Raw genomic sequence first — 24,858 nt, forward strand, 5'->3', positions numbered from 1 at the left:
GCTTTATGCTAATAGGCATTTATTAAAGCACTTGTTAGGCTCCATGGAGAATATAAAAAGGAACCAATGATTGAATTACTTGTTTTAAATTTCCTAGTTCAGCTAGACCATTGATTCTTAACAAGGGCAGTTTTGCCCTCCAGAGGACTTTTGGCAATCGTCACAACTGGGGCTATGGGGGATGCTACTGGCATCTACTGAATAGAGGACAGGGATGCTGCTGACAAACAGTGCATGGGATAGCCCCCTGACAACAAAGAATTATCTGGTCCGAAATGTCATTGAGCTAAGGCTGAGAAACTAAGCTAGGGAGACAAGCCATGCATATTATAACAACCGTAGAAGAACAAAAGAAGTGTCTGTAATCAAAAACTAGAAAGTAGTTGTTCCCAGATGCTGGGCTGTTGATCAATGCCTGTCTTAATCAAAGCATTTGATTAAAAAAATGCAAAGTTTTTATCAGTCTTTTGGCAGAATGACAAAAGGATGATGTAGTGAGTTTTTCCTACAGTCAAATTTACTCAGTTTGAACAATATAATCCTGAGAATCATTCATACTACGTTCAACTTTAAATTTTTAAATGAAATTGTGATTATAGTAGATGGTAGCTGCTACTTTTGGTCTTTACTTGGCAAAAGTTAATGATTCTGTGGAGGTTTGTAAACTGTATTATTTTTAGAAATTTTATTGATCTTGGCCGGGTGCCGTGGCTCACGCCTGTAATCCCAGCACTTTGGGAGGCCAAGGCAGGCAGATCACCTGAGGTTGGGAGTTTGAGACCAGCCTGACCAACATGGAGAAACCCCATCTCTACTAAAAATACAAAATTAGCCAGGCGTGGTGGCACATGCCTATAATCCCAGCTACTCGGGAGGCTGAGGCAGGAGAACTGGAACTGCTTGAACCTGGGAGGCAGAGGTTGCAGTAAGCCGAGATTGCACCATTGCACTCCAGCCTAGGCAACGAGTGAAACTCTGTCTCAAAAAAAAAAAAAAAGAAATTTTACTGATCTTATAAATTCAGAAATATTGGCACTACTAAGCTAGAAAATGTAACAAGACATTTCTGGTAAGCCCTGGGATAAAACAAGAGTGCTGTTCCTCCTGGATACCATGACACAGCAAGGATGATGACTCCGTGCTAAGGGTCAGCCTGCTTGCTTTGGTTTTTAAGGATACCATCTTAATGATGACTCACAATTTCAGTTTACATAGAACTGCATTGGAACTATTTTAAGTTGTAATCTTCTTTATGGTTTCTTAGGTCCTCAAAGGCTTCCCTTCCCTACTGGTTACAAAAGGCAGCGAGAATATGAAGAGGAAGATGATGATGATGAATACGACTCTGAAATGGAAGATTTTATCGAAGATGAAGGAGAGCCTCAGGAAGAAATATCCAAGCACATTAGAGAAATTTTTGGTTATGACCGAAAAAAGTAAGACTAAAGAAGATTCAGATAACTATGACATCCTTTTTTTATTTTAAATAATTAATGTCATGGGGTAATAAACTAATAGTAGAGGCACTGAATATAATTCTTAATTAGGAACCCTTGTGTGATTGTTATTTTAAATAAATGTACTCTTGTAGCACTAAATATTTTATATTTAATTCAAAATAGTTTCTGTAGTTATTTGCATGAGGAACAAAAAATAACCCTTTTACATTGTTACAAGATACATATTTAGTGAGATTGAAGCAGCTTAGTGTAGTCGAAGTAGATTGGCTCTTGAAAGAACAAGCTGTATGTTCTTGGTCCGTTAACCTATCTGCTTCAGTTTCCTCTGGTCTAAAGTCTTTCCCCACCTCATGATGGTCATGAAGCTCAAATTAGATTATTATATATAAAATAATTTTCATATATACCGTGCTTTCAAATTTTAATATAAATTATCAAGTAAATGTAGGTGAGTGAGTTGAAGAAGCACTGTAGGATTGGTACCTTCATGAACATTAGCTTCAGAATAGTTGCCCTCTGAGGGTAATAAGGGCTTATCTAAAACTTGTCTTTACTTCAGAAACCTACCTCTATCCATCCTCCACTCCCGTCACTCGCTGCCAAGCAAGGAGTAATTCTAAATGTGTGCTTGATTTAGTTTTAAAGGAGATACTGATTTTTTAAATGAGAGGACGTAGTTCCTTTTGAAAATTGAAGTTTTCTCTTTTTATCATTTTGATTTCCTTTTGTCAGATACAAAGATGAAAGTGATTATGCCTTACGTTACATGGAAAGTAGTTGGAAAGAGCAGCAGAAGGAAGAAGCAAAGAGGTAAGCATAAAATTTAACACACTTGTGCAAAAATGTCCTAAAAATTCCTTTCTGCTTATAGCTACAGTTGCACCATTGGGAACTGGGCTTTGGGCCAGAGAATTCTGGATTCCAATCCTGTTTACTAGCTGTAGGGCCTTAGACAAATTCCTTAACAGTTCTGTTTTTTCACTGGTTTTTGTTTTTTTGTTTTTTAGCAGAGATGGGGTCTCACTATGTTGACCAGGCTAGTCTCAAACTCCTGGCCTCAAGTGATCCTCCCATCTCAGCCTCCCACAGTGCTGGGATTACAGGCGTGAGCCACTGCACTGGACTGTCACTGGTTTTTTTGTTTGTTTTTAAGAGGTGGGGTCTTGCTTTGTTATCCAGGCTGGTCCCAAAGTCCTGGGCTTAAGCAGTCCTCCTGCCTTAGCCTCCCAAAGTGTTGGGATTATAAATGTGAGCCACCATGCCCAGCCTATTTTCTTCTGTAAAATGAGAATATACTGTTTTACTCATTTAAGTATTACGAGGATTAAGACATGTGTACAAGGTGCCTAGTGTAGTGCCTCACATGTGTGGATACACAGTAAATGTTAGACGCTTTCCCTAATCCTGTTGTAGCAAATTCTTGCTTTTCTTTTTTTTTTTTTTTTTTTTTGAGACGGAGTCTCGCTCTGTCGCCCAGGCTGGAGTGCAGTGGCCGGATCTCAGCTCACTGCAAGCTCCGCCTCCCGGGTTCACGCCATTCTCCGGCCTCAGCCTCCCGAGTAGCTGGGACTACAGGCGCCCGCCACCTCGCCCGGCTAGTTTTTTGTATTTCTTAATAGAGACGGGGTTTCACTGTGTTAGCCAGGATGGTCTCGATCTCCTGACCTCGTGATCCGCCCGTCTCGGCCTCCCAAAGTGCTCAGATTACAGGCTTGAGCCACCGCGCCCGGCCAAATTCTTGCTTTTCTTTCTGCATCAGACACATATCAATCTTGGTAACCTGTAACATTGCTGGCCTCAGGGATATAGGTATATTATATTTCCTCTGATTTCTGTTTGGCTATCTGATAGTAAGCTAATGATAATTTCTCCACTGGGGTAAAAAGTAATTACTTTGTTTATAGTGGTTCATTTTTTTTTTTTAAGAGACGGGGTCTAAGACTCTGTCACCGAGACTGGAGTGCGGTGGCATGATTGCAGCTCACTGCAACCCCCGCCTCCCGGGTTCAAGCAGTTCTTCTGCCTCAGCTTCCCAAGTAGCTGGGACTACAGGTGTGCGCTACCACGCCCAGCTAATATTTGTAATTTTTAGTAGAGACAGGGTTTCACTATATGTTGGCCAGGCTGGTCTCAAACTCCTGACCTCAGGTGATCCGCCTGGCTCGGCCTCCCAAAGTGCTGGGATTACAGGCATGAGCCACTGTGCCCAGCCATAGTGTTATTATAGGTAAATAATTCACCTCAGCCTCAAGCCAGAATACTAAATCTTTTTCTCCCTCTTGCCCATAAAATTTCAAACTAAAGTGTTGGAAGAGAACAAGAATAGAATGTTAATGAATAAATGCTTCTTGCTGTTTATTTTTAAAAGCTATTGAGATAAACTTATATTTTATTATTTTAATGGAAATACTAAAGTTTTTGTGGTGTGTGAGTTCTTTTTCCCACTACAATTTGGGTCTGTGGTCCCTGGTAAAAAAATATCCCTGCTAGTTTGTTTTCAGTGGTAAAGCCTTGAAGCATTTTGACAGCATCAGCACAATCTATGTGAGCTCCCAGTTGGAAATTTCATTCTTTTTAAGGAAACTGATCATCTCATGTATATTGACAAATACCCTTTAAAAATTCTTTGGCAGCTTAAGACTAGGTATGCAAGAGGACTTAGAGGAAATGAGACGTGAAGAAGAAGAAATGCAACGTCGAAGGGCCAAGAAGCTGAAGAGGCGTTAGCTGCTGCTTTTATTTTTGTGAAATTCTAGAGCTGCTCTGCTGCAAGGATTTCCTGCCTTCAGACTGAAGAAGTCCCCTTATCATTTTAGATTTATACTTGGGTACTCAAGGAGAAGGAATGCATACTGTCATTTGCAGGCTGTCATTTGAGCATAAAATATTTTCAGATATTTTCCAGGGTGAAATCTGTAATGCAGATGATATAATGCCCACATGTGCTCTTATGAAGTTAACTGTTCACAGATGCCAGCCTTGATCCTGATGAGCTATGCACTCTTATGTGGGGCCAGTCACCAGTCAGCCAATCTTTTATTGTTCCTTTGCTACTTTGAAAGGAAAAAAAAGGTTGTCTCTTGATTTCTATAATTCTGCTGATCTGTGAGTAGGGCACTGCCCTGCTCCCAATCAAACTTAGTCTTTTTATGAGAAACCTGGACCTTCCATGAATGTTGCCAGCAATAAAGTGATTTGTCCTAATCTATGGATTGAGAACTTGAAAATGTAGAGTAGAATTTATAACTATCATATGATGTCATCCTGTGACTTTGAAGTACAAAGTAGAATAAATTCTGTATTCATGGATTGGATGCTGAGCATTCTTACTTAATTTAGGTGGCTAGAATTAATGAAAAAATTTTCAAGTTAAAATACAGGTTATAACAGCATAATATTGTTTTCTAAATTTTCCTTTCAGATTTACTGTTATGTTGGCTTTAGTGTAAGATAGACAAAGTCACTGTGCTGATTGATTTTTATCTAAAAAAGTTCATTTTTATATTGAAGAAAAAATATTTTATTCAAACATTAGATTTGAAAGAGTAATAGTTTATAAAATAAGGAAGTAACATGTGAGGCTCCCCCCTCCTCTCCTCCCCCATCATAAAAATATTTTGAAATCCCAAGGTGCCCCCGTACCTCATGACATTAATGACTTCATTTTTTAGCTTGAATTTGTTAGCAAATATTAATGGCAGAAAACCAAAAACTAAATTTATGGTATCGAGAGCACCAACTTCTCTTTTTGCCCATATTGCACTTTGATTTCAAACTATGCACTGTGAAGAGATTTTTTTCCCCAGGTAGGAAGGGATGTTCCTTGTTACCGTTATTTTACTGAGCTGTGGAAACTCATTTTCACCCTTTTTAAAGTCATAAATATAGACTTAATATCCCTTAAGCTTCAAGTCCAAGTAGTTCCAGTCAGGCTGACTTAGGATCAGGCTGGAAGGAAGCCAAGTCTCAAGAACTGTCAGCAACAGAAAATGAGATATGATGCTAGAGAGCATTTGTCCTTGACTGTAAGTACAGAGGCTTGGGGGAAGTGAGACATAAGCTTGTAGGAATAATAAACGTTCTACAATAAACATTCTGGCTATCTTAAGCCATTGTATGGGGGAGATTAGGAAGTAGAAGGGATTGTCCTACAACAGGCCCTTATACTTCAACGGCCCAAATGTTTTGGTTTATTCCTTTTTATCCATAAAGTCTTTATTCTTCAAGTTTGGGTATTATAGATTACCATTGTTAGCCTCCCTTAATGGGACCATATGAGCCAGGCTATTACGACTGACTCATTTTGAATTGAGTTTCAAACTTTGAAAGTGCAAGGATTTAATTTTTAAGTTGAATCCCATGAAAGGTGTCATCATCACTAGGAATGACACCCTTTGTAACTACATATAGAACTGTTACAATGGTAGCAGAAAATCCTATTGATTTTATCTCACCCATCTCAGATACCTTCAGTGAAATTAAGGGTAGTGTGATGTCCCATGTAATAAAACAGGCTTAGAACACCAATTCCTCTGCTGCCATTTATGTGCTTTTATTCCCCCTTCAAAAATTTTTTATTGGATATATATATTTTTCAATATTCAGACTCTGAAATCTGTCATTACAATCAAGTGCTTGTCACAGCTGAAAGATTTCTGGTGGCTTAAAATTTACTAGTAGTAAATTTATGATATGGTACCGTTCTTTGTACAGAAAGGCACCATTATATTAGAATAAATTTCCAGAACTTAGTGGGAAGAATCAGGTTTTAACCTTGTGTGTCTGTTACTTCTGAGTGCATTTCTGTAATATAAATGTTGATTTGCATCAACATTATAAAAGAGCACTTCTGTGTCTCATTTAAAAGAAAAAAAAAGGTTAAGTCTTTTAAATTTTGGACTTGTTTCCAAATCCTGTCTTCCATGTTGTTCTTCTGCACTTCCTGACCACTCTTATAAAAAGCTCACAAACCTTTGAAGAAACTGGAGTAGGCTGTTATTTCATTAAGGTTTACAAATTAAATGCTTGATTTTTAATGTATTCTCTACTGTTTTAATTTTTGGATTTTCTTAATTCAACATTTGAAGATGTGCCTTTTGGGTAATGTTAATCACGAATGTAGTAATATTTCATGATTGTAATAATGTTACATGATGATGGGTGTGGCATTTTCTAACAAACGATGTGAAAGGAAAGTAGTTTTCATAAAACTCATGGCTCTGATTGCACAGTCCCACTTGCTTTTGATATTGGTATGTCAAAGCAAAGAGCACTTCTTTTAAGGCTACTTTCAGAACTTTGTATTTTCTCTAAACTATAAATGCAGTTATGTCCAGTTGGAGGCCAGGGTACCACATGTCACAGGCAGCCTTACATGTGTGCCGTGAAAAGGTTCAAAGACCGTTCAAAGACCGTTAACAAAAAAGTAAGTCTGGCCGGGCGCCTGGTGGCTCAAGCCTGTAATCCCAGCACTTTGGGAGGCCGAGGTGGGCGGATCACTGGAGACCAGGAGTTCGAGACCAGCCTGGCCAACATGGTGAGACCCCGTCTCTACTAAAAGTTTAAAAATTGGCCGGTGCGGTGGCACGCACCTGTAATCCCAGCTACTGGGGAGGCTGAGGCAAGAGAATCGCTTGAACCCAGGAGGCGGAGGTTGCAGTGAACCAAGATAGTGCCACTGCACTCCAGCCTGGGTGACAGAGTGAGACTCCGTCTCAAAAGACGGATGTGGGAACTCAAATTTTCATTTTTAATATAATCCCCAAGATTTTCTCTAAGAAATAAATTGTTTTGTATTTTGTAACTTAAAGCAGCTATTAGTAAATTTCTGAGATATAGCAGGAGACCAAAACATGTTTGGAAAGAGAATAAATATATGAAGAGAGACTGGCTGTTTTATTTTCAATGTATTGAATATATTAGACTACTATTTATTTTCTGAGTGGATGTGATTAAATATTCAGACGTTTAGTGTATGATTAAGAGTGAGATAGAGATTTCTTTGGAGTTATTAAATCCATCCTGTCTTTTACATAATGGACAAATCAAGTTAAAAAAATTTTTAGGTAGCTTAGCTTGTTTTCTGGTGCTGTTGACCTGCAAGAGAATATACTTTTGCATATACAGGTGAAAGTTTTGCAATTTATGTATATAAGAAATTGTAGGCATTAAAAATATTTTACTGATATTTTTGCTGGTTTGCATTTATTGATTAAAACTTTGAGATATTCTTTAACTCATCACCCTGAACATTTTTCCAGCTAGAAACCTCGATATACTCGTCACACTTCAGAGACAGGGTTTGCCTCTTGCACACACTCCTCTGCTTGTTCTCCCTTACACATTCATGTCTGCTCTAACATGATAGTTAGTTAGTTCTTTAAGCTCCCCCTACCAGCTTAAAGAACTGTTCTGCTCTCTGACCCATGTTAGGAGAACTGTTAGGTGGTCAGAGGAATGGAATCTATTTTAGTGGCTCAAGTTTTGGAAGTTTACTCAAATGGAGGGAGGACACAGCTGGGTATATTGTTCCTCTTGTCAAAATGAGCTGGGTCCTGTCTCTTATGATAAAAACAGCTTGAGATAGCTGAGAAGAGGAGTCCTTAGAAATGTACATGAGGCAGGCTGGGCACAGTGGCTCATACCTGTAATCGCAGCACTTTGGGAGGTAGAAGCAGGTGGATCACTTGAGGCTGGGAGTTTGAGACCAGCCTGGTCAACATGGCAAAACCCTGTCTCTACTAAAAATACAAAAATGTGGTGTGCGTTGTAATCCCTGCTATTCAGGGGGCTGAGGCATGAGAATCACTTGAACCTGGGAGGTGGGGGTTGCAGTGAGCCGAGATTGCACCTCTGCACTCTATCCTGGGTGACAGAATGAGACTGTCTAAAAAAAAATGTATTGAGGCAAATGGGCACAGCTATACAGCCAGAGGATGTAAGTACTTAACTCACTGGAAAGTGTTGAGTCTAAATCACATAAGAAATAGAAGATGCTAGAAACCTAGAGTCAGAAATTACTAAAGTTTTGCTTATAGATTTTGAATTTATTTTCTTTCCATTAAAAAAAGGTAATCCATTCATTGCAAAGAGCCACTTACAAATAGTTAAGCAAACTTCCAAAAATGACAAAATGTTTTCTATGTAAACAAAAGATCTGCTTTGTTGGAAAAGGTACACTTCTTTAGAATATTGGAACTGTATCAGTCATCCTCAGAGTGGGTACAGTTCCATACAATTTGTTTTTAAAGTATTTACTCCTGTTAAGTCTCTCTCAGGCTCCCATCTTTTCAGTAGTCATGAAAAAGAATTATCAGGCAACTTTCTTTTTTGTTTTTTTTTTCTTTTTTTTTTTTTTTTTTTTGAGACAAGGTCTTGCTTTGTCACCCAGGCTGGAGTGCAGTGGTGCAATCTTGGCTCACTGTAACCTCAACCTCCCGGGTTCAAGCAATTCTTCTGCCTCAGCCTCCCAAATAGCTGGGATTACAGGTACCTGCCACCACACCTGGCAAATTTTTGTATTTTTAGTAGAGACAGGGCTTCATCATGTTGGCCAGGCAGGTCTTGAACTCCTGACCTCAAGTAATATGCCTACCTCGGCCTCCCGAAGTGCTGGGATTACAGGTGTGAGCCACCACACCCGGCCTAACTTCTTGGGTTTTCAGGTGAGGGGAACATTTAAACAGCAAGATCTTGGATATCCCACAGTCTTATCTAGCTCTTTTCCTTGGCACATGAAAGTATGAAGGCAGAAGGCCTGGATCTTAATCTTGACTCTGCAGCCCAGGGCTGTGTGTGTTGGCAAGATACATATGTCCCTCAACTTCATTTTTGCCATTCTGTAAGATGAGGCTGATAGCTTCGGAAGGTTATTTTAAGGATTAGGATAATTATACTTTAGTATCTAACCCTAATATTAAAAATGAGGTCCTTACTCCACATGGTATAAGCTTAGGGTTCTTTTTTTTTTTTCTTTTGAGACTGAGTCTCTCTGTCGCCCAGGCTGGAGTGCAGTGGCCCGATCTCAGCTTACTGCAACTGCTGCCTCCCAAGTAGCTGGGACTACAGAGATGTGCCACCACACCATGCCCTAGCTAATTTTTTGTACTTTTAGTAAAGATGGGGTTTCACCATGTTGGTCAGGCTGGTCTTGAACTCCTGGCCCTAGATGATCCACCTGCCTTGGCCTCTGAAAGTGCTGCGATTACACGCATAAGCCATCGTGTCGGGCCGAACCGAACTACGTATCTTAATGCCAGTCTTAGAGACCATGTAGCAGAAGGACCCAATTGTCTCCCATTCACTCAACTACTTCCCCACCCTCTGTCTCCCTGTTACAAGCTAACAGAATACTAAGCCTTCATGCATCTTAAAAAGTGCAGTAACTTCTTAACATAAAATATGACAAAATAATGTGCAATTACTTTATGCGAAACCAACAACAGGAACTGTACAGCTGGTCAGGTGAGCTTCAGAGCTGCATTACTTCACCAGGATCATCCTTGCTTACTTCCACTGGGGTCTGTGGGGAAAAAAGGAAGTGTGTCATGTGGGCCTAGTGGTTTCTAGTGTGGGGCTGAGGCATTTGGCCTCCCAGGCAAGGACTGGCAGGGGAGGCCACCTCCAATTCTGTCTCACCTAATGCCTCTGATCCTGGATGCAAGGGGAGCTTAGCACTGGGGAGCTGACAAGAGGCAGAGAAAAGACAGAAATTCCAAGGTCTAACAGGAGGAGAGAGGAAAGAGACATCTGCCACCAGATCCTTTTTACAGACTAGTGTTTACTTGTGGAAGAGAGAAGTTTGGATTTCTGAAGTGGACTGATCGTTAGGAAATGGCATCAAAGACTGGGCATACAAAATGTCCATTAGCACAACAGAAACAAGGCCGCCCAACTCAGAAAGCTTTGACTCTGGGCCTTAAAGATCTCGTGAAACAAAATGGGAACTCTCCCAACCGCTACAGTAACTTTAAACCCGGGAGGCGGAGCTTGCAGTGAGCTGAGATCCGGCCACTGCACTCCAGCCTGGGCGACAGAGTGAGACTCCATCTCAAAAAAAAAAAAAAATATATATATATATATATATATATAAAATAAAAGTATTTGTTTCTAATGTTACTAGAGTTGGGTTTTCATGCTTAGTTTGTTTCTGGAGGCAGGAATACATTTCAAAGTAGGAATAGAGAACAAAGTTGAAGGTACACTTACCCCTCCTGGGGGATATTTATATCCCTTCCACATGGTTCCTGCAATGAGAAGCATCCATAAGACAACAATCATCACGAGGCTTCTTAGCTAGTGGTGTGCCCAAGAAGAAACAAGTGCTTCTGGAAGGTGCAGTGTTCTATTCCTGAGTCGGAGGAATTGGGCTGTCTTTGTTAGACACCAGATGGTGGATGGCCCAGCATGGCAGCTCCTCACTAAGGAGCTTGTGGCCTAATCTGAATTGAAGTGGCTCCTCATGGCCATTTAGTGGGGCAGAGCTCAGACACCAATTATGACATCAGCTCCTGTAACCTCGGCAATCCAGTCAGCGTGAGCACCTATGGGATGGTTGGCCAGGATGCTAGATGTGTTGGGTTAAAGAAAATTTATCAAAAGGGCCCTGTGCTTTGGTATGTCTGTGATTTGGACCTAGCTGGCATCATACTCATTAACTCGTCACCTGCCAAAATGTTTAACTATTGGCTTTGTGCAATCAGGTGCTATGCAAAAGAAAAAAAGCCTGGGTTCATTAAGAGAATTAGCTGGCTAGGTATGCCACGAGCAAATAACTTCATATGCTATCGTTACGCTGTTCAAAAAAGAAATCTTGCATTTTATAAAATGGTACAGTTAAATTCTCCATCATGTAGGATGAGCCTATTTACAACTTTCCTGAGAAGGAAAGAGAAGGAAGATGGGCTGGTTTCCTCATTTTGCAGCTGGAGAAACTGAGGCACAGAATAGTTTAAGTGGTCTGGTCAGGACTGCCACAAAGTTCTGACTGTTTTGGGCTAATGCGTTCACAGAAGTCCTGGGGTAGATGGAGATTTAAAAAACCCCAGCCATCATGTCCTGCTCTTACTATACCTGGGGCTGGGGCTGAATACCCCTAATTTCTGGAGTAGCTTCCAAAAAACCTTCTGCTCCTGTAATCAGTATATTATTAAAACTCTCCAAGTTACGTTTCTCTAACAATAGGAGCAGCTCTGAAAAAAACAGCTCTGAAAAAACAGCTCTGAATGAAATGGGGTGAAATGTAAGAAACCCAGGAGATGGTGTGCTAAAAAGGATACTGCCATTAGTGTTTCCTGTAGGCAGGTTGGTCTAGTGGAATGAGTACGGGAGGCCATTAAGTCCAGAGACAGAGATCTGTGCTCGCATCCCACCTTTACCAAAGAGTTACTGTGTGTGGCCTCAGGTAAATAATTGAGGTCACTATCACCAGTTAATCTTTGTTGACTGGTTCATTATTTGCTTGTTGTTAAGTCAGTATTTTACTAAATGCTAATTTTTGAGCTTTGCATTAAATGCTTTACATTAATTCCCAAATATAATTGTCACAAAAATAGCAAGATACTCAGATATCTCCTGTTGTACAGAAGAAACTTCGAAAGTGAGGTTCAAAGAAAGTAATTAAACTTTCCCAAGGTCACATAGCTAGTAAGTCGCAAAGTTAGGACCTAAACTCAAGTTCAGTGTTAACTCCAGTTTCAGGATCTGCCAAAAGGGATATTAAAAATGCTGGTCCTGGCAAGGCATGGTGGCTCATGCCTGCAATCCCAGCACTCTGGGAGGCCAAGGCAGGAGGACCACTTGAGTCCTGGAGTTCAAGACCAGCCTGGGCAACATAGTGAGACCCTGTCTCTACAAAAATTTTTTTAAAAAATTAGCCAGGCATGGTGGCATGTGCCCTGAGGATCAGCTACCCAGGAAAGTGAGATGGGAAGACTGCCTGCACCTCACTCCAGCCTGGGTGACAGAGCAAGACCTGTCTCAGGAAAAAAAAAAAAAAAAAGAATGCTATTAATAGTATAATATATTACAGTGTTGTGAGAAGAAAAATAATAGATGGGAACACTCTTCAAAACAACACCTATGAGACATGGTTATTAATAGACAACTTTGGCCTGCTGTCCTCAGCTGTACTCACCAAATCATTTCCCCTTCCACAGTTTATTATATTTTCCAGAGGAATAAACACTCTCCACTGAGATTTCAGGGTTCTACCAAGTACTTTGGAAAGAGAGGAATCCAGCCCACCAGACCTGACCACCCACTTACTGCGGCAGATCTTCATCTAAAGCCTGCCTCCTCAGTTGTGTCTTGCTCTCCTGAACAGGCCACCTCTCCTGCCACTTCAGAGTTGGAGGCTGAATCAGAAAGAAAATTTGAGGGCAGAGATGGCTCTACTCACTGGCCCAGAGGGTAACCGCCTCTGTGTGGGACTAGAAGGGCTGCTAAAAGTCCCCACCAATCCCTACCGTCCCCCTTCCTACCAACAACCACTGATCCACTTGGCCTGAAACCCAGAAGTCAAATATGGTCTCCAGCAGACCCCTTGCAAATTCCATAGTGCTTTGAAACAAGTGCAGCTATATATGCAAGAGAGGGGTAAAAAAAGAAAGACTTAAAAGGATGTCCCAACTGGGCGCAGTGGCTCACCCTGGTAATCCCAGTACTTTGGGAAGCCAAGGAGGGCGGTTCACGAGGTCAGGATATCAAGACCATCCTGGCTAACACGGTGAAACCCCGTATCTGCTAAAAATACAAAAAATTAGCCGGGCATGGTGGTGGGCGCCTGTAGTCCCAGCTACTCGGGAGGCTGAGGCAGGAGAATGGCGTGAACCCGGGAGGCGGAGCTTGCAGTGAGCCGAGATCATGCCACTGCACTCCAGCCTGGGCAACAGAGCAAGACTCCATCTCAAAAAAAAAAAAAAAAAAAAGGTATGTCCCCAGCCAGGCATGGTGGCTCACGCCTGTAATCCCAGCACTTTGGGAGGCCGAGGTGGGTGGATCACCTGAGGTTGGCACTTTGAGACCAGCCTGACCAACATGGAGAAACCCCATTTCTAATAAAAACACAAAATTAGCCAGGTGTGGTGGTGCATGCTTGTAATCCCAGCTACTCGGGAGAGTGAGGCAGAAGGATCGCTTGAACCCGGGAGGCGGAGGTTGCGGTGAGCCGAGATTGCGCCACTGCACTCCAGCCTGGGCAACAAGAGTGAAACTACATCTCAAAAACAAAAACAAAAACAAAACAAAACAAAAAAGGGATATCCCTAGTGGGATGGGAAGTAGCCTGGTAGCCTGGGACACTAACTTTGTTCCCATCACATTCTGACTTCCAGTTAGTGGTGAGACCTCAATTATCTTTCCCATTTGGTCAGAAAACCCAGACAGGAAGATGAGCCAGCACCACGACTGACCACCAGGGATTGACAGGCAGAGCCATTACTTACCATCGACTCTGGAAACGTGCCCATGTAACATGCAAGTCCAACAAAAAACATCCAGCCAAGCACAATCATGATCAAATGTAAAACAATTTCTAAGATACAACTGCACAGTGAAAGACTATTCACCAAGATCCTGGCAAAGGAGTGTGCTCACGAAACCTTCAGTTGGTAGAGGTCTCGCATGTCTGTTCGAGTCCTTGGCTCCAAAGGATCCACAGCTCCCTAGTGGAGAAGCTGAAATCTATTAGGGCATTGTGACATCATTGGTCATATGGCCCAGACTCAAAACATACCAGAGACACTGCCCCCAGACCAGCAGCTGCACAGTAAACAGCAACACTAGGAAGTAGGTATTACTGTTAACCCCATTTCACTAATGAGAAAACTGAGGCTTAGACTAGAGCCTAAGTGGCCTGCACTACAGCACATAGCTGATGCTCCAGATCAGCACCAAGACTTAGGACTCAGCTGCCTCTTGGGCAGCTGGGCTCTTTACACCAGAGGCAGAGATTTGGAAAGGTGTTTTGCTGCTAGATGTATGACATGTGAATAAAACAAACTGAATTATAGGTAAATGAGACAGATGTCTCTATTTCTGTCCCTGCAAAACCTCCCCTCCCCATCTCAAGGGGTTCCTCAGCACGATGGTATACCCGCATCTTCATCACCTTGGGTTAGTTCCTCTCCATTGATTCTCTTTTCTTTACCATCATGAAGCCACAGGTACCCCTGTCCTTTCCTCAAAGAAACCTCCAGATGATACTGTGGCTCCTTCCCTGTCTTACTTCTTAATTTTCTTTTATGACCAAACTTCCTAAACAAGTGGTCCACACTCAAAGCTTTTTCCAATCTACACCTCTCTTCCATGCATTGCATTCTGACTTCTAGCCCCACCCCACTATTAGATACCCTCTCAGAGGTCACCAAGTATCTTTTTTGCTTTTCTGCTACAACATCATGGACATTTAATGTATTTTTCATCTCTAGAATTTTTTTTTTTTTGAGACGGAGTCTTGCTCTGTTGCCCAGGCTGGAGTGCAATGGTGTGATCTCAGCTCATTGAAACCTCCACCTCCTGGGTTCACGTGATTCTCCTGCCTCAGCCTCCCAAGTAGCTGGGATTATAGGCACCTGTCACCATGCCGGGCTAATTTTTGCATTTTTAGTAGAGATGGGGTTTCACCATGTTGGCCAGGCTGGTCTCGAACTCCTGACCTCAGGTGATCCACCTGACTCATCCTCCCAAAGTCCTGGGATTACAGGCATGAGCCACCACGTCTGGCCTGTTGTGATAATTCCTGCTTCTTTAAATGTCTTACAACTTTTGATTAGATGTTGAACATGGTAAATTTTAGCGCTGAGTGCTGCATTTTGTTGTATTCCTTTCAACAGTGTTAAATGTTATTCTAAGGTGCACTTAAGTTACTTGTGATCAGTTTGATTCTTCTGAGGTTTGTTTTAAGCTTTATGATAGACCAGGAGCAGCCTTTACTCTAGGGTTAATATCCCCACTGCTGAGTTAATGACCACTTTCTCTGAGCACCTTCTCTGAGGCCGACTGTATTAGATTTTTTTTTTTTTTTTAAGACGGAGTTTCGCTCTTGTTGCCTAGGCTGGAGTGCAATGGCGTGATCTCGGCTCGCTGAACCCTCCGCCTCCCAGGTTCAAGTGATTCTTCCACCTCAGCCTCCCGAGTAGCTGGGATTACAGGCACCCACCACCTCGCCTGGCTAATTTTGTATTTTTAGTAGAGACAGGGTTTCTCCATGTTGGTTAGGCTGGTCTCGAACTCCCAAACTCAGGTGATCCACCAGCCTCGGCTTCCCAAAGTGCTGGGGTTACAGGCGTGAGCCACTATGCCCAGCCTTGATCTTTCAAATCTGTGGAATGTTTCACAATTCCCTGCCCTTTAAGAACTGCAATAAGTGTTTGGCCTACTGCTTTTGGGTGGATCTTTTCCAGGCCTCATCGAGTTTTATCCCATATATGTGCAGACAGAACTCAGCCAGACTCATAAGGGCCCCTGTGGAAAGCTACAGAGCTTTCTCCATGGAGCTTCCTCTTCTTAGTAATCCATCCTGTGAATTCTGGCCTCTGCTGTACTTTGCTATCTTTCTCTTCAACTCAGTGAAACGCTCAGTTGGGTAACCTCTTTCTGTGCTATAGCCTGAAAACTGCCACCTGGCTGGAGCAATTGTAGGACTCACCTTCACTGGTTTCCTTTCTTTCAATGTACACAGTCTTGTGCTGTCTCTTGTACAAGATCTGAAAACAATTATTTCATGTTTTGTGTAATTTTCTATTTATGAAGAGAAGGTAATTTCTGTAACAGTTGATCCTTCATAGGCAGAAGCAGAAGTGTATGTTCTTGGACAGTCTTGCTTTGTTGTCAAGGCTGGAGTGCAGTGGTAGCGTTGAACTCTTGGGCTAGAGCGATCCTCCCATCTCAGCCTCCCAAGTAGCTAGGACTACAAGTGCGTACCACCATGCCTGGCTAATTTTTTTTTTTTTTTTTGTAAAGGTAGGATCTTGCTATGTTGACCAGGCAGGTCTCAAACTCCTGGGCTCAAGTTAGCCTCTTGCCTCGGCCTCCCAAAGTGCTGAGATTACAGGCATGAGCCACTGTGCCTAGCTTACATTATTCTTAATTCTTGCATAATATTCTACTTTATTTCATCTTGCTCCCAGTGATACAGTAGGTTAAGTCCAGTCAGGAGACAGAAAACCACACAGTAAATTGAAAATTTTAATAAAGGGAATTATCAACTAGGAGCAAGTGACTGACTATAGAAGGGATAGAAAGTGTTACATATTACAGGAACAGCATATATAGGGAGTAGTCACTACCTCTAGGGCTGAGGCAAAGTACCCAAAGGAAGAAATAAATTTGGAATAGTCCCATCCCCTCCAGGGCTGAGATCCAAAACATGTTGGAGGAGTTGTGGACATGACCAACTGGACGGTAGTGGTCTAATGAGCTGCTGCAGGCTAACGTTGGCAATGGGTGCTGGTGGAACTCACTGGAAAATTGTCTCAGTGACACAGGTGTGGAAGCAGTCCGCAGTGGAGCCACTGATACTTGACAGCGTGAGTGCCACTAGAAGTTCTCACACATGCCATTGGCAGCCTAGAACAGAATCAGGAATAGACACACACTGGAACTAGGAAGAGTAAGCCCTTCCTCTTGTAGTATCCTCCGAAGGCCCTCTACTGACAAAATGTTAGCATTCCACTAACGAGGAAGAAATGCTTACAGGGCCCAGCTTCATTATGGTACAGCAAGCAATCAATGGTGGATTTGGAACTGAAAGGCAATAAATAACTGGCATAATGTACATTCAGATTTTTTCCCCAATTTTTGCCACCATAAACAATGCTGTGATTGTTAAAATTTCTGGCCCCAGGCTTGTGGTAGTGCCACGGAGATGGCAGGAGCTGGAGGTGGAGCAGGAACTTGCAGTGAAGGTCGAGAGTGCCCATGCACATCCATGCTACCCTTGGCCAGCAGAATGGATGGTGGGGCCTGGGGCCTGAAGACAACTCCCTGACCACTGAAGCTGTTTGTGGCAGTGGGCATGGGTGGGATGGATGGCAAGACAGGGCTGTTCCGAGGTCTGAGCCTCCGACTGATGTGACCCCTCTCCTTTGTAACGGGGGCAGCAGGAAGGTTTTCCCTCCAGATGAAATCAAGCAGGTTTCCAATAAGGATGGATATGAAGACTTCTCTGAAGCAGGCAGTGAAGGAGACCTCCTAGGGGATGATGATGCAGTGTGTGTCCTGTATGTTGGCCCACCCCCTGCATGCCATCTCAATGTGCTGCATGGTCTAATTTGTGGGATGGGAGGTCAAGTACAGTGGTGTCCTGAGCTCCACTGAGAAGATTTTCAAAGAGGAAGGGCTGCTGGGATTCTTTGTTGGCTTGATCTTTCATCTCCTGGGTGAAGTAGTTTTCTTGTGAAGCTATAACCTGCTGGCCCACTTTTATCAATGACTACCTGGTAGATGACAGCGTGATTGACACCTAGGGGGGCTGAGAAATGACCAGAATTGGGGTTCCCAGTTAGGCCAGGCCCTGTCCATCCAGAGCTACATCAAGTTTGTGATGGAGATTGCAGTGAGCATGCTGACCTCCCCTTTCCTGCTGGTCGGCAGCCTCATGGCTGTGAACAACTGTGGGCCCAGGCTGGGCTCTCGCCTTACTCGCTGGTGTTCAAATCCTGGATTAACTGCTGTAAGAAGAGCTGCAGGGCCAGCTCTTCTGAGGCTCCAGCCTGCTTTTCCAACAAGTGTCATCAGGATCATGCTTTGACCTGGAGCAACCTGAGTCATCTTCAAAAAAAACACGCTGTCTCAACCTGGCCACTGTGGGTGAGGCCTGATTATCTCAGGACACCTGCAAGATGACTCCAACGCAGCAATAACCAGATGTGCTCCAGCCCAGCTGGGCTTCAGTTTCCATATTTGTCATGTGTTTGTCCAGATGTGGGGTCAGATGGGGGTGAGGCTGTACCCTGGGGATTAGATCACCTGCCAAACCTGGGGGAGGTGGGGGCTAGGTGGGGAATTGGCAGAATCCCCTTACCTCTCAGATTTGCTGAGTCTGCCTGTTCAGAGGGCCAGAGAATGGCTTTTGGAGGCCCAGATTGGATGGGGAAAGGCTAATCAGGTCAGATCCCAACCCTGTCCAACCCCCTAGTTGGTCCAGCTCCTATCTTGCAGCTCAGCTGAAAGCATCATTCTTCTGCACAAGGCCACTATCATGTTTCAGCCTGTGCTAGGAGGCAAATGTTAGGCTCTGCCTTTATTTTTCTCAATACTTCTTTTGATACAAGGGCAGTACCTTCCTCTGAATAGGCAATCATGTGATTAGTCAGAATGTGTCCCCCTCATCTAATGCTCATGTATTTACTGGTGATGCCTTGTGTGCAGGATAAATACCCAGAGGTTAGGCAGATCAGTGACTCTAGTCCTACCTAGTTTAAAAGTCCGTAAGGCCAGGCTTGGTGGCTCACACCTATAATCCCAGCACTTTGGGAGGCCGAAGTGGGTGGATCACTTGAGGTCAGGAGTTTGAGACCAGACTGGTCAACATATAGTGAAACGCCATGTCTACTAAAAATATGAAAAAGATCAGCTGGGCATGGTGGTGGGCACCTGTAATCCCAGCTACTCGGGAGGCTGCGGCAGGAGAATCTCGTGAACCCAGGAGGTAGAGGTTGCAGTGAGTTGAGATTGCACCACTGCACTCCAGCCCGGGTGGCACAGTGGGACTCCGTCTCCAAAAAAAAAAAAAGTTAATGGTAAGATTTGACCCTATCTCCTGCAAATAAATGTATTGGTGGTGAAATAATTTTTTTTTTCTAACAAATTTCTAATCATGGCCAATTTTTTTCTTGTTAACCAGGGAAGCAAAAAGATGACAAGAAAGTATGCAAAGTTCAGGCTGGGCACAGGGGCTCACACCTGTAATCCCAGCACTTTGGGAGACAGAGGTGGGTGAATCACCTGAAGTCAGAAGTTCTACACCAGCCTGGCCAACATGGCAAAACCCCATCTCTACTAAAAATACAAAAATTAGCCAGGCGTGGTAGTGCATGCCTGTAATCCCAGTTACTCGGGAGGCTGAGGTTGCAGTGAGCCGAGATTGTGCCACTGCACTCCAGCCTAGGTAACAAAGGAAACTCTGCCTCAACAAAAAAAAAAAAAAAAAAAAAAAAGAGCATGCAAGTTTAGACACAATATGAAAATGCAGAGGCTGTATAAAATCCTTACAGGCCCAGCGCAGTGGCTTAGGCCTGTCATCTCAGCACACTGGGAGGAGGAGGCAGGAGGATCACCTGAGGCCAGGAGTTCCAGCTCAGCCTGGCAAATATGGGGAAACCCTGTCTCTACTAAACATACAAAAAATAGCCAGGCATGGTGGCAGGCGCCTGTAATCCCAGCTACTTGGGAGGCGGAGGCATAAGAATCGCTGGAACCTGGGAGGTGGAGGTTGAAATGAGCAGAGACTGTGGCACTGCACTCCAGCCTGGGCGACAGTGGAGACTCTATCTCAAAAAATAATGATAAAATAAAATAAAATAAAATCCTTACAAAAAGAATTAGCTTAAGAAAAATTGCAGTTTTAATTCACAAGGTCATAAAAACATAGGTTGTTACAAAGGATATTTGAGGATGACCTGAGATGCAAAATTGCTGTCAATGAACACAACAGTTAAGTTCCATATATTTAAGAAGTATATAATAGGCTGGGCGCGGTGGCTCACGCCTGTAATCCTAGCACTTTGGGAGGAAGAGGTGGGTGGATAACCTGAGGTCAGGAGTTTGAAACCAGCCTGACCAACATGGTGAAACCCTGCCTCTACTAAAAATTCAAAAATTAGCCGGGCGTGTTGGTACACACCTGTAATCTCAGCTTCTTAGGAGGCTAAAACAGGAGAATCATTTGAACCCAGGAGGCGGAGGTTGCAGTGAGCTAAGATCATGCCACTGCACTCTAGCCAGGGTAACAGAGCAAGACTCCATCTCAAAAAAAAAAAAAAGTATATAAGAATATGTATATGTGTGATATTTGGAATAACAAGGTTTCATCCCCTAACAATATGTCTGATAGGGCCAATAATCATGAAAGCAACAAAGGGTATAAACAGAGATCAGAGGTAGAGCACCAAAAACACAAGTTCTAATTTTGAACAAGCCATTTTTGTGTTTTTTCTAAAACTTACAAAGATGCAGCGTATGTTTGGGATATTTTTTCCCCTTTTAACATTATTAACATCTTTGTGCATATATCCTGAGTACTTTTATTTCTGTAAGACAGATTCCCAACGTGGCATTATAGGGTCAAAGGTCTACAAGACTACTCTGCCCAAAGGTTGTAGCAAATTATGCTCCCACCAACGATGCCTGGGGTCTAGCAGACTTCAGTAAATCTACAAACATTCCAGAAATTGGACACAAAACAAACTGTATACGTGACTATGCATACAGAGGCGGGTCTATATCTTCAATAATTACACTATTCAATAATTATACTAGGCACTGGGAATATAGAGATGAATGAGACTCAACCCTTATTTGCCAGGGCCTTACAGTATTTGAGGACAGAAAGAGGAGTGGAAATGGAGGTAGACAGGTGCAACAGTATAATAAAATACTCCTGGCAGGTAAGGCATGAGGCAAGGAAGAACACAATGTACTTGGGGAAGAGTGAATGTTTCAACCGAATTGGATTATAGGATCTAACAGCACCAGTTTCAGGAGATGAGGGTGGCCTGGTGGTCAGGATGGAAGTCAAGGGAGAGACTTAAAAAAAAAAGCCAATGTCTGTACTATACAGCCTTTCTCTTGTAACTGCATAGCAATATAGGCACGTAATTCAGACTTCTGTAGACTTTTTTGTTTTGATGGAATCTCACTCTGTTGCCCAGGCTAGAATGCAGTGGCAAGATTTCGGCTCACTGCAACCTCCGCCTCCCAGGTTCCAGCAATTCTCCCTGCCTCAGCCTCCTAAATAGCTGAGATTCCAGGTGCCTGCCACCACACCCGGCTAATTTTTGTATTTTTAGCAAAGATGAGGTTTCGCCGTGTTGGCTAGGCTGGTCTTGAACTCCTGACCTCAGGTGATACGCCTGCCTGGACGTTCCAACGTCCTGGAATTACAGGCATGAGCCACCACACCTGGCTGGTTTCCTAGACTATTATTAATCACAAAGTGTCATCACAATTTCACACACAGTGAGAGGCAGTATAACACACAGCTTAGGAAGATCGTCTTTGACATCATCTTCTATAGTAATTTAACCTTAGTCTTTGGTTTTCCAATCTGTAAAATGGAGACAATTATACACATATCCTGTATTTCACATTTAAGTTCTTTTGAAATAGGTGTGTTAAAGTCAGTATGTATGTTTAATTTTGTAGTCTTCTTCTCCCCCCAAAAGCTATCATTAATATATCTCTTATTCAACAGAATCTCAGAAACATGGAAAATAGGTAATATAACAATAAACCACAGTTTTCTTATCAGTAAAACTGAGGTAATAATTCTATCCAGGTCATAGGGTCTTAGGAAGATGAACAGAGATAAAGCACATAAAACTCTTAGCAATGTACCCTTCACAAAGGAAATGCTACACACACACACACACACACATTCACTCACACTCTATCTGGCATAAAGTGTGTATAGTGACTAGACCAGAAGAGAATTGAAGATTTGGCTGGAAGGCCTCTTCCATAAAAGACTCTTTCATAAAAGATGGAACAATCTCGTCCTGGCCTTGCTGCTAATGGGTATCTTTTCCTTATAACACGGATTTCTGGCAGCATCTATTAGAACTTGGAGCCCCTGGCAGTTCTGTTTCAAGGTTGGTTAGATCTGGCTGAGATGCACTTAACAGCCCTTCTATCAACTTTTCTCTGTAATCTTCCTCCTACGTTGTCTTCTGGCCTACTCTTGCCCCATACTGCTGCCTCTTCACAACACCGCAGAGTTATTAATATTTTTTTAAAACTCAGTCAGATCATGTCACTGTTCTGTTTGAACCCTCCCAGTGGCTTTCTCTTTCTCCCAGATTAAAAGCCTGAGAAAGGAAGAGGCAGGCCCTGACATCTGAGAGCTGGTCTGACACAGCTAGACTTCAGGGTTGTTAGAAGCTGGACTGATGCTCACAGCTTGGCCCAGTTATTCTTCTGTGGCACATAATCTCACAGAACACCAACATGAGTGAGACAAGGTCAGTCAGACTAAAAAAAGTGAGACACAACGAGGCCATTTCAAAATTTTGTCTAAGAGACAAGAGAGCAAGGTCACTGCAAGCCATGAAATATAAAAATGTTCTTCTCTATTATGAGTGACTGCTGCTTCTTTACCAAGTATAGCTTTATCTTCATTCTAGTCTGTCCATCTTACAGACAATACTGATTCAGATACCTAGTCACAGAAACGTCCCTGCTTTCTGACAGCACCCAATCCAGGGTGAAGCCTGGCTTTCTTGAGCCCTCCCGGAAATCGCCCAAATTCTGTAATAGGTTCTCTCTCTCACCAAGCTGTCCCAATGGTTCTCCACAGCACCTGCTTCCTCACTGCAAGACCTATTAATAATGAACTCAACTTGTTTAAGTACAGGTGTGTTCCTGATGGTCTCTGGCTGGAGGGCAGGGACAGGCCAGAGTCCTTACAATTGTCTACAAAGCCCCACGTGGTTCTTGGACTTCATCACCCATCAGAATCATCTGGAAGACTAGTTAGAAGAGAACTGCTGGTCCCCAACCCCAGAGCCTGTGATTGAACAAAGCTGGGGTGAGGTCTTAGATTCTGCACTTCTTTTTTTTTTTTTTTTTTTTTTTTTTGAGAGGGAGTCTGGCCCTGTCGCCCAAGCTGGAGTGCAGTGGCGCGATCTCGGCTCACTGCAAGCTCCGCCTCCTGGTTTCATGCCATCCTCCTGCCTCAGCCTCCTGAGTAGCTGGGACTACAGGCACCAGCCACCACGCCCGGCTAATTCTTTGTATTTTTAGTACAGGCGGGGTTTCACTGTGTTAGTCATGATGGTCTCGATCTTCTGACCTCGTGATCCGCCCGCCTCAGCCTCCCAAAGTGCTGGAATGACAGGCCTGAGCCACTGCGCCCAGCAGACTCTGCACTTCTAACAACTCCCCGCATCTGAGGCTGCAGGTCTGGAGATCACACTAAAAGACCCACTTCTCTAAACCATTTGTTCCTCCCTCTTGTTTCCCTGACTTAGCCTCCTTGTCTCTACTCCCGTCTTACTTCATTCTACTCCAGCCACACTGGCCTTCTTGCTGTGTTGAGCCTCCCTCTGCACATGCCTATCTTAGGCTTCTGCTTTGTCTGCACTCCGATTCATAACACTTACTCCCTCAACCCTCAGTGAGAACTACCCCAATGTCCTTACCCTTTTAAGAATTTATTCTCCACAACACATAATCAACCTTCTGACACGCTGAATAATTTACTTATTACATTTATTGTTTTGCTCTCCCTCTGCTAATAAAGGAATGACACCCTTAAGACAACAGCTATCTGAGTGTATTTTGTTCACTGCTCTATCCTGAGACCTGGAAAAGTTGCTGGCAAGTAGTAGATGCTCAACAAATACTTTCTGAATCAATGTTCCTTCCAGCTTTTCAGCTGCTTCTCCTGAGTTAGGGCAGCGCTCCCTTCAGATCTTCCTATAAATACAATCTTCCTCCTATACGCCCAACCTCTTGACAATTACAATATCCAGCTCCTGACTTTTCGCTTCAGCGGCTCACGCCTGGGATACAGGGAAGGTAAGTCAGTCACGGGTCAAGGAGACCAAATAACACCAGAAAATTACTGTATCCTGCATCTCTTCTTCGCCCACCTTCTCCAAATGACCTTATTCACCCACCTCCCTCCTCTCTTGTTTTCCAACTTTTTCGTTCACCTGGCTGTCTCCTCTCTCTGACCACCAACATTGTTATGGCACCCCTAAAAAAATTAAAAAGCAACCCCTCGCCCCGTGCTGCGCCACCCTCATGCTGGGGCTCCGCTTCTCCGACAAGGATCCTCCTGACTTTGTTTCTCCTTTCTACTCCCTGAAATTTTGCTTCTGAAATTCCATTACCGCCTCCTTCCTAAATTCAACCGCAATTTTAGGTCTTGCTCTTTCCTGATACACTGCGGAATTTAACACATCTGTCTGGAAACTCTTCAAGAACACCGCGTGTTGCTTCTACCTCCTTTATAGATTCTACTCCGGTCCTTCCTAGTCTTCCCTTCATAAGTGTCCTCAAGTTTCCTTCCAGGAAGATGGGTCGTGGTTTCCTTGACGCCAGCGCGTTTCTGGCCGTGCCCTCGTCACTTGCCCACTCCGGGGTCAAGAAGCAGGTACCTCGGATTCCGGACGCAGCCGCGGCTGAACCCGGTGCTTTGAATGCGGGTGGAGTTTTCAGTCTGGAAAGAGGCGGG

The 24,858-nt window shown here is 43.3% G+C and overlaps 2 protein-coding genes and 1 pseudogene across 3 annotated transcripts in view; 2 read left to right on the forward strand and 1 right to left on the reverse strand.

Annotated features, from left to right (window-relative positions):
* The window catches only part of SPTY2D1 (SPT2 chromatin protein domain containing 1), a 28,445-nt gene extending 20,798 nt beyond the window's left edge, over positions 1–7,647 (forward strand). The window contains exons 4-6 of the mRNA XM_005578430.4: positions 1,265–1,436; positions 2,193–2,270; positions 4,094–7,647. Of these exons, the coding sequence (XP_005578487.1) occupies positions 1,265–1,436; positions 2,193–2,270; positions 4,094–4,187 (344 nt within the window). The 3' untranslated portion in view covers positions 4,188–7,647. The remainder of the gene's footprint in view (positions 1–1,264; positions 1,437–2,192; positions 2,271–4,093) is intronic.
* A 2,222-nt stretch (positions 7,648–9,869) lies between these two features.
* MISFA (mitochondrial sheath formation associated) lies at positions 9,870–24,845 on the reverse strand. Of its 2 annotated transcripts, XM_065528409.2 has the most exons (4): positions 13,904–14,108; positions 12,726–12,814; positions 10,668–10,705; positions 9,870–9,981 (listed from the first exon to the last, which is right to left on the reverse strand). In XM_065528409.2, the coding sequence occupies exons 1-3, from the start codon at positions 13,970–13,972 to the stop codon at positions 10,684–10,686; spliced, it is 180 nt and encodes a 59-aa protein (XP_065384481.1). In that variant the 5' UTR covers positions 13,973–14,108; the 3' UTR covers positions 9,870–9,981; positions 10,668–10,683. The 2 variants fall into 2 exon arrangements, 1 of the variants encoding a protein (XP_065384481.1); XR_012423367.1 differs by lacking the exons at positions 12,726–12,814; positions 13,904–14,108 and adding an exon at positions 24,782–24,845.
* On the forward strand, positions 17,485–18,280 carry LOC102133575 (mitochondrial carrier homolog 1 pseudogene; annotated as a pseudogene).
* Positions 24,846–24,858: the final 13 nt, after the last annotated feature.

This window comes from Macaca fascicularis, chromosome 14 (assembly GCF_037993035.2).
Source record: "Macaca fascicularis isolate 582-1 chromosome 14, T2T-MFA8v1.1".
In the NCBI taxonomy this organism is placed as follows: domain Eukaryota; kingdom Metazoa; phylum Chordata; class Mammalia; order Primates; family Cercopithecidae; genus Macaca; species Macaca fascicularis.

Bases quoted from the DNA above. Each gene is read 5' to 3' on its own strand.
- MISFA (XM_065528409.2), bottom strand. From the start codon at position 13,972: ATGATTGTGCTTGGCTGGATGTTTTTTGTTGGACTTGCATGTTACATG. The intron at 12,815-13,903 runs GTAAGTAATGGC...TTTCTGATTCAG, and splicing joins GCACGTTTCCAGAGTCGATG to CCTCCAACTCTGAAGTGGCA. The intron at 10,706-12,725 runs GTAAGTGGGTGG...TTCTCATTGCAG, and splicing joins TTAGATGAAGATCTGCCGCA to GAACCATGTGGAAGGGATAT.